General features: G+C 41.9%; 1 protein-coding gene across 1 annotated transcript in view; it reads right to left on the bottom strand.

The window, feature by feature from the left end:
- The window catches only part of cstf3.S (cleavage stimulation factor, 3' pre-RNA, subunit 3), a 62,525-nt gene extending 50,266 nt beyond the window's left edge, over window positions 1-12,259 (bottom strand). The window contains 1 exon segment of the mRNA NM_001093363.1: window positions 12,127-12,259. Coding sequence (NP_001086832.1) covers window positions 12,127-12,156 — 30 coding nt within the window. The 5' untranslated portion in view covers window positions 12,157-12,259.
- Between the last annotated feature and the right edge of the window lie 1,073 nt (window positions 12,260-13,332).

The raw sequence follows: 13,332 nt of genomic DNA, 5'->3' as shown, positions 1-13,332 counted from the left end.
ACTTCCCACTGACAATGATATCTATCACCAGTTCACAGACGACTGTCATCTGAAAACACGCTCTTTCTGAAAATGAAAAGTCATTGCCCCAAGAGCTTGTAGGTTATGTCCTTAACTCCTTGAGGGAGTATACCTGAAGGTATAACAAGTCTTACATCAGTGATCCCTAACCAATGGCTCATCAGCAACATGTTGCTCAACAACTGATTGAATGTTGCATCCAGTGGTCTCAAAGCAGGTGCTTATTTTTGAATTACTGATTTAGAGACAGAGCCTCCTGTAGGCCGAAAGTCCACACAGGGGCTACCAAATAGCCAATCACAGCTCTTATGTGGCACCCCAGGAACATTTTTCATGCTCATGTTGCTCCCCAACTCTTTTTACAATTGAATGTGGCTCACAGGTAAAAAAAAAGTAGGGGACCCTTGCCTTACATTATCCATGTAAATTACCTCTGACCCAATTCAAGGATTCTGGGGTGGCAGAGAACAGAAAGAAGGTTCCCAACCCTACAAGTAAATAAAACATTGCTTTGTCTCTTTGGTGACAAAAAACACGGTCTGGACGCAGTCGGTGGGTAATAGGGTCCCAACTCCTACAAGTAAATAAAACATTGCTTTGTCTGTTTGGTTACCCTAAGATTGGATCTTTGGCGACAAAAAACACTGTCTGGACGCAGTCAGTCAGGTAGTTCATTGGCCTGCCTTGTGTAAGAATCTATCGAAATGCTTCTCTTACTGGTCTAGGGCTGTATACATAGTAGTGACATGTGGGTCAAGAAAAACTCGACCCACACCAGACCCTAACCCGCTGCTCCCACACCCAACCTCAAACAATATTTGAGCCCCTCAGATCTCATTGATAAATATAATAAAACAGACATCACCCTGGGGTGTTTAGATGTGTGGGCTGTGTAAATTGTAATTGCTTGATTTTGGGGTCCCATTTCTCTCACCTACACACAGGTATGAGATATAATATAAGACAAAGGATGACATGCACCACTTCTGGGTGATGTACATTATCAAATGCCCATGTGGCCTAGTGTATTGCGGTAAAACCAAGCTCGAGCTAAAAGAAAGAATAGGCAAGCATAGAGCAAGTATCAGGGCAGCCCTAGATCCAACTAGGAAAGCTGCAGAATAAAAAACAGGACATGGCCCAGCAGCTGGTGGCCAAACATTGGGCAGAAGCTGGGCACAATGCAGCTAGTTTTAGATGCATGCAGATTGAGCGTTTATCCAGCCATGTTAGAGGTGGAGATACAAACAAAATGTTATTGAAACGTGAAGCGTACTGGATATATGAGCTTGATTGTGGGGGCTGAATGGACAACTTGTGTTGAATTGTTTCCTAGGCTAAAAAGAATTTTCCCAGATCTATCCATTTGATTATGTTTATATTAACATATTGACACATCAGGGGATGTGGACAAAGTTGTAATAAGTTACATTTTTTTTTTACCTAAGAGGATGAATTGTTTACTGTATCGATCGCTACAGAGACAAAGTATACAAAATGTTTTTTGAACTGAATAAAACTACATGGCACCAGCACTGGGGATGTACTTTATTGACACCAGTGGTGAGCAAGTTACACTATGGAATGCACCCTATATGTTTTCCTATTAACTACTGTTTTGCATAATTGGTTAATTATGTAATGATAAAACTGCACGGATTGGTTAACCTTTCACAGGGTAATGGCAAGGTATAAATACTGTTCACAGAATATGCACTTTATCCTTGATAAAGTCCCGGTGGGGACCGAAACATTGGATACAGCATGTTGAAATTTATTTGAAGAAAACTGGAGTGCTGGTCCTCACCGAAACGTGTATATATAGCAGCAGTCCAAAACAATTGCTGGTGCCAATCCTTAATACACAACAAACATATCCCGGATCGTCAGCACTCGCAGGAATATTACAGTCAAACCAAAATAGTAATGCAAGAAGTGAGGTTTATTTTGATCCAACATTTCAGCTTCCCTGATGAAGGTTTCGGTAAGGAGCCGAAACGTTGGATTAAAATAAACCTTACTTCTTGCATTACTATTTTGGTTTGGCTGTAATATTCCTGCGACTAACAACAAAGGCGGTGACATATCATTGGATTTCACTTTTAAAGCCTGGCAACCATTACTTAAATACTGAACTGTGCACAACAGTATTCGGTCTCCTAAATTTATTCAAGTGATCACAAAGGAAAAATGAACAGCAGCCACTGAATGTGATGGAGCGTAATGCATAAACAGGTTATCAAAATTTAAAGTGGAAGACAAATATTGTCCATAAAAGGCACATCAGAGAGGGGGCGCTGGGTACCCCAACACTGCCAAGCTTTAAAAGGAATGTGATCCCATTTGTAATATCCACCGAAGTTCTGGGATGAAAGATGGAGTAACATGACAGAATTGCCTCTGATCCGACTGAGTGCTGGGACAGCTGGGGTACAGCATCACTATGAATCAGAGTTGCAATAATGTTTATAGTGGACAACCATAATGTGGAATAATGCAAATCAGACAAATTAGCTGCTTTTGAATGAATTTAAGGACTACTGCTAGCCTCTCTGGCCAGCTTTATATGGGGTAGGTCTATTTTGAGTTCCAGTACTGTTTGAAAATAAGAAAAAATATATTATGCTTTACGCATTTATATGGTAATTTTAGTAACATACCCTACTATTTCTAAACAAAAATGAAAGCAAAAGTAACATGCTGCTGTGTAGCCATGGGGGCAGCCATTCAAGCACAGGATACACAGTAGATAACAGATAAGTACTACTATAGTTTATATAAACAAGCTACTGTGTAGCAATGGGGGCAGCCATTCAAGCACAGGATACACAGTAGATAACAGATCAGTGCTACTATAGTTTATATCAGGGGTGTCCAAACTGCGGCCCGAGGGCCACATGCGGCCCAGGATGCATATGAATGCGGCCCAGCTTGAAGTGCTTGGTTCCCGAGGAAACGTCATGTTGCAAAGGATATAGGAGGAGGGTGAACTCTGCCCATTGCCCAGTTAGTAATAATAATATAATAATAAGTCTATTTAATATCCAGGTGTCCCATATTCCAGTGTATGGCTCCATCTGGTTATCCAACTGGCATTGTAATTCTGTGTATTTCCTTTACTGTTACAAATCAAATGTGTTTGTGTATTTCATGTGTGGCCCCAGACAATTTTTCTTTTTCCTAATGTGGCCCGGCGAAGCCAAAAGTTTCGACACCCCTGGTTTATATAAACAAGCTGCTGTGTAGCCATGGGGGCAGCCATTCAAGCACAGGATACACAGTAGATAACAGAAGTACTACTATAGTTTATATAAACAAGCTGCTGTGTAGCCATGGGGGCAGCCATTCAAGCACAGGATACACAGTAGATAACAGATAAGTACTACTATAGTTTATATAAACAAGCTACTGTGTAGCAATGGGGGCAGCCATTCAAGCACAGGATACACAGTAGATAACAGATCAGTGCTACTATAGTTTATATCAGGGGTGTCCAAACTGCGGCCCGAGGGCCACATGCGGCCCAGGATGCATATGAATGCGGCCCAGCTTGAAGTGCTTGGTTCCCGAGGAAACGTCATGTTGCAAAGGATATAGGAGGAGGGGGAACTCTGCCCATTGCCCAGTTAGTAATAATAATATAATAATAAGTCTATTTAATATCCAGGTGTCCCATATTCCAGTGTATGGCTCCATCTGGTTATCCAACTGGCATTGTAATTCTGTGTATTTCCTTTACTGTTACAAATCAAATGTGTTTGTGTATTTCATGTGTGGCCCCAGACAATTTTTCTTTTTCCTAATGTGGCCCGGCGAAGCCAAAAGTTTCGACACCCCTGGTTTATATAAACAAGCTGCTGTGTAGCCATGGGGGCAGCCATTCAAGCACAGGATACACAGTAGATAACAGAAGTACTACTATAGTTTATATAAACAAGCTGCTGTGTAGCCATGGGGGCAGCCATTCAAGCACAGGATACACAGTAGATAACAGATAAGTATTACTATAGTTTATATAAACAAGCTGCTGTGTAGCAATGGGGGCAGCCATTCAAGCACAGGCTACACAGTAGATAACAGATAAGTACTACTATAGTTTATATAAACAAGCTGCTGTGTAGCCATGGGGGCAGCCATTCAAGCACAGGATACACAGTAGATAACAGATAAGTATTACTATAGTTTATATAAACAAGCTGCTGTGTAGCAATGGGGGCAGCCATTCAAGCACAGGCTACACAGTAGATAACAGCCATTCAAGCACTGTTTACTATAGAGCGTATCTGTAATCTGCTGTGTATCCTGTGCCTTGTCTCCTTTTTCAATTGTGAATGGTTTCCACCATGGCTACACAGAAGCTTCTTTATATAAACTATAGTAGAACTTTAGTAGCAAACACACTTGTTTTACCAGTGCAGAGCAACAGTAAATTGGATTTTCATTACTTTAAACCATTTCCATTTTTTGGTGTTACTGTTCCTTTAAGACTGAAACGACAATACTTAACACATTACTGCAAATCTGTGCTCTGGGAATTGGGCTAATGTTGAGAATATCCCATAGAACCTGTATATGTTACATTCTTAGTGCAAATACTACAAATATGTGCATAAGAACATTCAGACTAATGTGCTATTGTTATACTATAACCTTTTAAATAATGATTTAACCTCCCTGGGGACCTGGGTTGCACAATGCAATTTGAGCCTGAGATTTCAGAGCAAACAATGTGGACAGGCACAATGACAAACAAAAAACAGACAGCAAATTCAGCAGAAACAAAATGAGATTCAAAGGCAGTAAGCTAGCTACCATAGCAACAAGGCCAGAAAGAAGTGTGCTGCATCTGGCACAAACCTACTGAAAAGGTCATTTGCAAACTCATGGGCAGCAATAAAGCTGCACAGTCTTCTGTTATTGCAGAATAGTCTGCAGGCAGTTTGCCAGAACAAGCACTAGGGGGAGCACTCTTGCCTTACTTAGTGATTATTCACTTCTGCCCAGTGGATTTATAAATGACCCTTAGAAACTTTGCACATTCCTAATGCATCACCCAAAATGTTACCACATGCAACTGCAGTCCACTGGCTACTTACAAGCGGTGTTTGCAAAGGCCGTCACAGGGGGAAAACCGACAGTTATAACCAAAACTCGGGTGTGCTACAGCCCAGGCCGAGTTTAAAGCTATAGGGATATAACCTTAGGATTGTATATAGCAACAATACAGATTGCGGGAATTGAAAACATAACAGAAAGGAGGACAACAGCCACAGTAAAAATGCATTAAAGGAACAGTAACACCAAAAAATGAAAGTTTTTTTTATATAATCAAGTGTTGCCCTGCACTGGTAAAACTGGTGTTTACACTTCAGAAACTCTACTATAGTTTATATAAACAAGCTGCTGTGTAGCCATGGGGGCAGCCATTCAATCACAGGATACACAGTAGATAACAGATAAGTACTACTATAGTTTATATAACAAGCAGCTGTGTAGCCATGGGGGCAGCCATTCAAGCACAGGATACACAATACAGTAGATAACAGATAAGTACTACTATAGTTTATATAAACAAGCTGCTGTATAGTCATGGGGCAGCGATTCAAGCACAGGATACACAGTAGAGAACATGAGCACTACTGTAGTTTATATAAACAAGCTTCTGTGTGGCCATAGGGGCAGCCATTCAAAGCTGAAAAAAGACAGGATACATAAGAGATAAGCTCTGTAGTTTACAATGGGATTCTTCAGAAGGTATCTTATCTACTGTGTATCCTGTGCTTAACTGGCTCCACAGCAGCTTATTTATCTAAACTATAGTAGTGTTTCTGAAGCGAACACACCAGTTTTACCAGAACATGGCAACACTACATTATATTATCATTACTTTAAAATATTAAAATGTTTTGGTGTTACTGTTCCTTTAACCTATAGCAACAGAACTGGGATTTACCCCTGGTAGGAATACATAGAATGCCCTTTTACTGCCCAGCGTGGGCACAACACTGGTATGAGGGGTGCTGGGAGGTCAGTGGAAGCTGAAGAGGGACAGATCATGTGAACTATACACATTTTCATTGCTGCAATTTTGACAAAGCCATAACACCAGCAGGGATACAACAATTACAGTTCTATTTAAATGGAAGGTATTTCCAGCCATTATCACCCATTACCATGATCTTACACAAGGGTTTCAAATAGGGATGCACCGAATCAACTATGCGGGATTCGGCTGAATCGCCGAATCCTTGGTGAAAGATTCGGCCGAATACAGAACCGAATCCGAATTCTACTTTGCATATGCAAATAAGGGTCAGGAAAGGAAAAAGTGGTAAAAATTCTTCTTTTGTGATTTAGCAACCTGCCCCTAATTTACATATGCAAATTAGGAATCAGATTTGGTTCGGCTAGGCAGAAGGATTCTGCTGAAAAAAGCCGAATCGTGGATTCGGTGCATCCCTAATTACAAAACATCCCATGTTCCTTTGCCCTAACTTTACAAAACAGCAAAATGAATGCTAGGACAATGTATTAATACTGAGGAGGCTGCTGACCAACTGACCAAACGGATTCCAAAATGACTCCAAAATTCTAGCCATTATTAGTCTGGGACACCAAGTCACAAAATGTTTTAAACTCTATTTTTAGTCAACTGCAATGGATTTTAAAGGGATACTATCATGGCAAAAAAAATTTTTTTCAAAATGAATCAGTTAATGGTGCTGCTCCAGCAGAATTCTGCACTGAAATCCATTTCTCAAAAGAGCAAACAGATTTTTTTATATTCAATTTTGAAATCTGACACGGGGCTAGACATTTTGTCAATTTCCCAGCTGCCCCAAGTTATGTGACTTGTGCTCTGATAAACTTCAATCACTCTTTACTGCTGTACTGCAAGTTGGAGTGATATCACCCCCCTCCCTTTCCCCCCCCCAGCAGCCAAACAAAAGAACAATGGGAAGGTAACCAGATAGCAGCTCCCTAACACAAGATAACAGCTGCCTGGTAGATCTAAGAACAACACTCAATAGTAAAAACCCAAGTCCCACTGAGACACATTCACTTACATTGAGAAGGAAAAACAACAGATTTCTCTCCTAAAGTGCAGGCACAAGTCACATGACCAGGGGCAGCTGGGAAATTGACAAAATGTCTAGCCCCATGTCAGATTTCAAAATTGAATATAAAAAAAATCTGTTTGCGCTTGAGAAATGGATTTCAGTGCAGAATTCTGCTGGAGCAGCAATATTAATTAAATTGTTCCCATGACAGTATCCCTTTAAGTTAAATAATCGAGCATAAAAACAGCCAATTAGGCTGGCTGCATAACTGATGAAAAACCTCCGCACCCAATGCGCCATAAACCTAACAGGGTATCTGATCTGTAGCCACTTTGCAAATGGAAACCAACGCCAGATGTAGAGCTAATGCGCCCACTTTCTGTTTCCACAACAAGTCGTGTAATCGTAGAAGTGTTACAGGGAACTGAACTCATTAGCATACCCCAAAATACTCATGAATGCAAGAATCTTGTACTTCAGTTTCCCCCAGGCGCAACACATTTTAGTCTTGGTATAAAAAAAGAACATGTTTTTCACAACAATGACCTTGCGGCTTTTCTCATTTACGTTTGGTTTCTCGAGTATAGTTAATGAACATATCAGAAAGGAAAGCTTTTCAAGTCACACAGGGGCCAGTTGTCTGCTCCTGAATCTTGTGCAACTGGGCACCGGCAGTGACAAACTTTTTCCATAAAGCTGCTTAAACCTCATCATCAACGTATCCCATAAAAACGTTATATTTATCATATGTTCAAACACCATTGGCAGCATGATAAGTTTGCAGATCACAGTGAAACAATAACGACACCCTGAATATACACAACGGCAATTTTCAACCACTTATCAATTGAAAACATGCCATGTGATCTTACAATATCTGCAACCCAAATGCCAGCAACATCCAACTGCCACCTCCAATGGAGAGCAATATAAAGGGCAGAACACCACTACATGACAGCAATCCTATGAAACAGCTGGGTATAATAGTACAGGTATGGGATACGTTATCCGGAAACCAGTTATCCAGAAAGCTCCAGATTATGGAAAGGCCATCTTTCATAGACTCCATTTTATCCAAATAATCCGAATTTTTCAAAATAGTTATCTATGATAATAAAACAGTACCTTGTACTTGATCCCAACTAAGATATAGTTAACTCTTATGGAAAGCAAAACCAGCCTATTGGGTTTTTTAATGGATACATTATTTCATAGTAGATTTAAGGGAAGAAGATCCAAATTATGGAAAGATCCGATATCCGGAAAACCCCAGGTCACAAGCATTCTGGATAATAGGTCCCATACCTGTATTACAAAACAACGAATGTCCTGTAAATGACATCCCCAAAAACAGTGTTAGGTGGTGTCATCACATATATTCAGTGCTTAGGGATAACATGCAGTGAGTCACAGGACTCACTGAAACGTGTGTATTATAATAAAGAACCCCCTGTTGTAAAATAAGAGGATGTGACAAGTCACCTCAAAGTTCCGATCTGCATAGATGCAGTTTGGCTTCAGCCTTGCACCCTTTTTTGTTCATGTAACTCCTTGGTGACTTCCAATATCCTTATTCAATGATTACAAGGCATACTGTACCCACTACTGTAAACCGAGTGATACGTAGAGTTCCATGATTTAAAAAAAAAAAAAAAAAAGGCCTCTAACCATGTACCTTTATATATGGTCACAGAACTCAGTAACTTCTCATATCCTTATCATTTACAGTAGGGGGTACATTATCCCTTATAATACATGAGTGATACTCAAGAGTTCCCTGTATAACTCAGCCTGCAGCCTTGTGCCTTTATATGGTCACAGAACCCCTCAGTGACTTCTAATATCCTTATCATTTACAGTAGGGGGTACATTATACCTTATAATACATGAGTGATACTCAAGAGTTCCCTGTATAACTCAGCCTGCAGCCTTGTGCCTTTATATGGTCACAGAACAACCCCTCAGTGACTTCTAATATCCTTATCATTTACAGTAGGGGGTACATTATCCCTTATAATACATGAGTGATAGATACTCAAGAGTTCCCTGTAGCCTTACGTGTGAAAATCACATAAACCTTAAATAAACCCAATAGGCTGGTGTTGCTTCCAATAAGTATTAATTATATCTTAGTTGGGATAAAGTACAAGCTACTGTTTTATTATTACAAAGAAAAAGGAAATCATTTTTAAAAATTTGGATTATTTGGATAAAATGGAGTCTATGGGAGATGGCCTTTACGTAATTTGGATCTTTCATTTTGTTTTTTAGAATTATGGATGGCCAAGCAGCTTTAACAGACACCACCGTTCACTGCAGCGTCTCCAGCCAAATGATGAGGGGGTGTGTTGCAGTCTCTGCCTTAGACAGCCATATCCTTATCTACAGCATGACTTATGAAGTTTCTTTTAAAGGAGACATTTTGTGTAAAAAATGAGAATGTACCAGTGCATTATACTCATTTAGATACAGAAGAATTGTGCTTAAAAAAGTAGTGTTTCAGGCTGATTTATTTCTGCAAAAACCTAATAATCCCTCCCTTCTCTTCCACTTCCTGCCCCCAGGCTGTGCAGGGGAGCCGGGGGCTCTCAACTCATTGCATTGTAGGACAGGAACCAATCAGCACCTAGCAGGACCTGATAGGGAACTGAAGCTTGTCTGTGCTTGTGTGACTGCAGGGCTGTGATTGGCTGTCCCCCTCCTACTGTGCTTCTGGCAGGGACCGTTAGGACACGCCCACCCCTCATTTGAAACACAGACAGGGACCAGAGAACATCTATAGGGAGCTCCAATAAAGAGGCTATTATTAAAGATAATCATTTTTAGCACCATATAAAAGCAACACCATATATTACTTATAATTGCCTACAAAATGAGTGTTTTTTCATTTATCCTATATGTCTCCTTTAAACTAACAAAACAAAGATTTTTTTCCATGTCTGGTACAGAGCATAGCAGCTTGTTTTCACTACGAGATTTCCAGAAGCTGCAACAATGGAACAACTTTGCCGACCAAAGCACGTTCACCTTGCGAGCAACTGGAATTCTAGGAGGAGTTTAGCGAAGGCGCGGTAGTGAGGCGCAAGCACGCTGGCTGTGTAGCTTTTCAGAGCTGCTGAATTGAGTGAATATGTAAGAGAAGAGATAGAGCTGCAACGTAACGGCGATTAGACCATAAAAACTGCATTGCAATTGCAAATACGCTTATATTCATTTTACAAAGGCTAAGGAGTATAATAGTTTTGGACCATAGATCCCCTTTAAGGGCAGAGACAAAAACTCCTATTTGGGGAGATTTAAGGTGGCCATACACAGGCAGATAATGCTGCCGATATCAGTCGTTCAGACCAATTTGACAGCTAATCTGCCCGTGTATGGAGGCTTCCGACGGGTCTTTCCGATCCATATCTGACATGATATCAATCGGGAAGGTTTGATTTTTCTCCTGACCGACCCGTCAGAGACCATTGCTCTTGTCGCAATCTGATCATTGGGCCATAGGGCTGAACGTTCAGATTACCCCCGATATAGCCCTGCCGTTAGTGGCATATCGGGGAAAATATCTGCTCGTTTGGCGATGTCGACAAATGAGCGGATCTTATAGTGTATGGCCACCTTTAGTCGCCCGAGGATTCTTTGGGCAACTAATCTCCCCAAACTGCCTTCCTGTCGGCTAGAATGTAAATCACCGGCGGAATGGCACTCGGAGAGCTTCGTTTTCCAAAGTTGCCCAAAGTTTCCTCCGAGTGCCACCCCGCTAGTGATTTACATTCTAGCCGGCGGGAAGGCAGTTTGGGGTGATTAGTTGCCCAAAGAGGAGCCGATTTCTCCACGTGTGTATCTGCCCTAAAGAGACACCCGTTTTCTGAAGTCGCCAAAGTTTTTTTGTGAGGCAACTTCAGCAAACGGCAGATCAGGGAGATTATAGCAACAAATCTGAGCATGTATCTCTGCCCTAATAACTTGCCTCTAGAGATCATGGCACACACACATGGCCACAAAGCTGCCAATATAGGCTGGAGTGGCCACTAAAGTCGTGGAGGTGAGGCTCTAAGTAGCACTTCCACTTTGTTCAGCCTAAAAACACTTGTTCGCCACCATAGCAACAGTCATCTCCAGCTGCTCATACAGACGTTGTTTGTTGCTTGGGCCTCACCCTGCACTACCCTCCCCACTAGGTCTGCACAAGAACTGACATCTCTCCCACACGTCCTGCATAGAGAGGCCAATGAGAAATGCCAGAATACTTGCCCTGAGAAGGCTTGGCCTGGGCTAAACACAGGGATCTGCTCTGGCCTCCAGACAGTGGTCATTTATCAACACTGGGCAAATTTGCCCATGGGCAGTAACCCATGGCAACCAATCAAATTGCAGCATTCATTGTGCAACTTGCAGCTGGCTTTAAAAAGCTAATCACTGATTGGTTGCTATAGGTAACTGCCCATGGGCAAATCTGCCCAGGGTTGATAAATGAGCCCCAGTGTGGCTTTGTATAGCAGCCGCCATTATACAGCATAGAGTAAGGCAGGGGGTATGAGAGGATAAATGTACAAATATTGTAGTAGAACAAGGATGTGGGGGTTGGAGCCATAGCTGGGAGAGGAGACTGTGGCTTTATAATAGACTGTGGCTTTATAATATATATATATAAATTATAATAGACTGTGGCTTTATAATACATATATATTATAATAGACTGTGGGGCAGTGTGTGGAGTGAGGAGAAATGGTGCCCTGGAAAAGGCTGGAGCTGTATAATATAGTGTTTAACAAAGCAGGGAGGTGTCGGGAGAAGGGGCTGTGACTGTGGGACAGGGGGTGAATGGAGGAAAGCTGGTGCCACCTACACATCTTACAATAGGCGCCTGTAGTTGTTATCACCACAACTCTGAAAGTGTAAACAAATAAATATGAGAGTTGCAGTTCAGGAACACCATGAATAAAACCCGAGCAGCCCTCACCCACCACAGTAAGCGCAAGCCTTTCCCACATGCCCTTCATGTGAGGCCTCTCCCTCAGAAACACCAGTGAGGCCCGTCACTTACTTGCTCAGCTGGGACTTCTCCAGACGCCATCATCGTGTCACTACTAAAGAGCGAATCCACGGTGTCTTCCCTCACTGCGCCTTCCCGCTGTACCGCAAACACGTCCCCTCTGAGTCTATGGAGAACAGCCGCCTGCAACACTGCCAGACAAAATGGCGGCAGGAAAAATAAAAAAACCCGAGGACTGCGGCGTTGGGAGAAAAATGAGTTGGTTCTACACAGCGCCACCGTCTGTCCTCGGCAGGAAATGACACTATAGGAGGACTAATGAGCCTCTTTCTGCATCATTTGAAATCCTGGCAGGGAAGGAGGGACTAAACACTGTTGTAACAACGTCTCCACAGCTTACAGACAGCATACAGGAACTACATACCCCACAATGCATTGCACTGGGATGTTCCTTTCCTTATTGAAATCACGTGTGCAGGGAATTGTGGGGTTTGGAGGATGCAGGCTGAGGACAGGTGGCTGTTGATACAAAGTATCAGTAGTCAAACAGCTCAGCACAGTAGTCAGATCAGCAGGAGAGCAGGGGGCTAGGCTTAGGGAACTGTCAGAAACCATTAAAAAGCATGAAAAGTCTGCATATTGTTTGATGTATATTGCAAAGTTGCTTGAAATTATGTTTACTTTTCATAAAGTTAAGTTCAAGTTCATGAAGTTATGTTTTTGTGGAGTTCCCCTTTAAGTTGTTATTGGAGCAGTAAAGTTGGCCTATTGTTGCGTTGGTATAGGGTTTGTTGTGTTTGCCAGCGCGGTGGTAGTAGCCTGAACACAAACTGCCAGTAAGAGCCCAGCTATGTTATGTATAATAAGTATATATAGGTGTGTCCTGCAACTCCCCAGAGGTGGGGCAGCACAATTGAAAAAAGCTACAACCTACACAAAAAATGCATGGTTGGTATAATTTGGGGCAGAAGAGCCTAGAGGAAACAAAGACCCCATACTATTAGTTTAGGGGGACTAATGTTGGTATGACGCATCATTATTACTAGCCATTCTGGTAAAATACTGTCCAAGTGGCAACCCTACAAGAAGTACAATGGGGCCCAAAGGAAAAAAAATGGCCCTGCATTCATGGCCACGGCCCTAACATCCCACTCTCATCCATTAGGCCAGAACGGCCCTTGGCCCACCAAAACCCTAATAATACCTTTTGCATTTTTATGTCACTTAGGGCCCCTCTGCACTGGCACATGACTGAAG

This window comes from Xenopus laevis, chromosome 4S (genome assembly GCF_017654675.1).
Source record: "Xenopus laevis strain J_2021 chromosome 4S, Xenopus_laevis_v10.1, whole genome shotgun sequence".
Classification (NCBI taxonomy): Eukaryota; Metazoa; Chordata; class Amphibia; order Anura; family Pipidae; genus Xenopus; species Xenopus laevis.
This window is presented reverse-complemented; position numbering and strand designations above follow the sequence as displayed.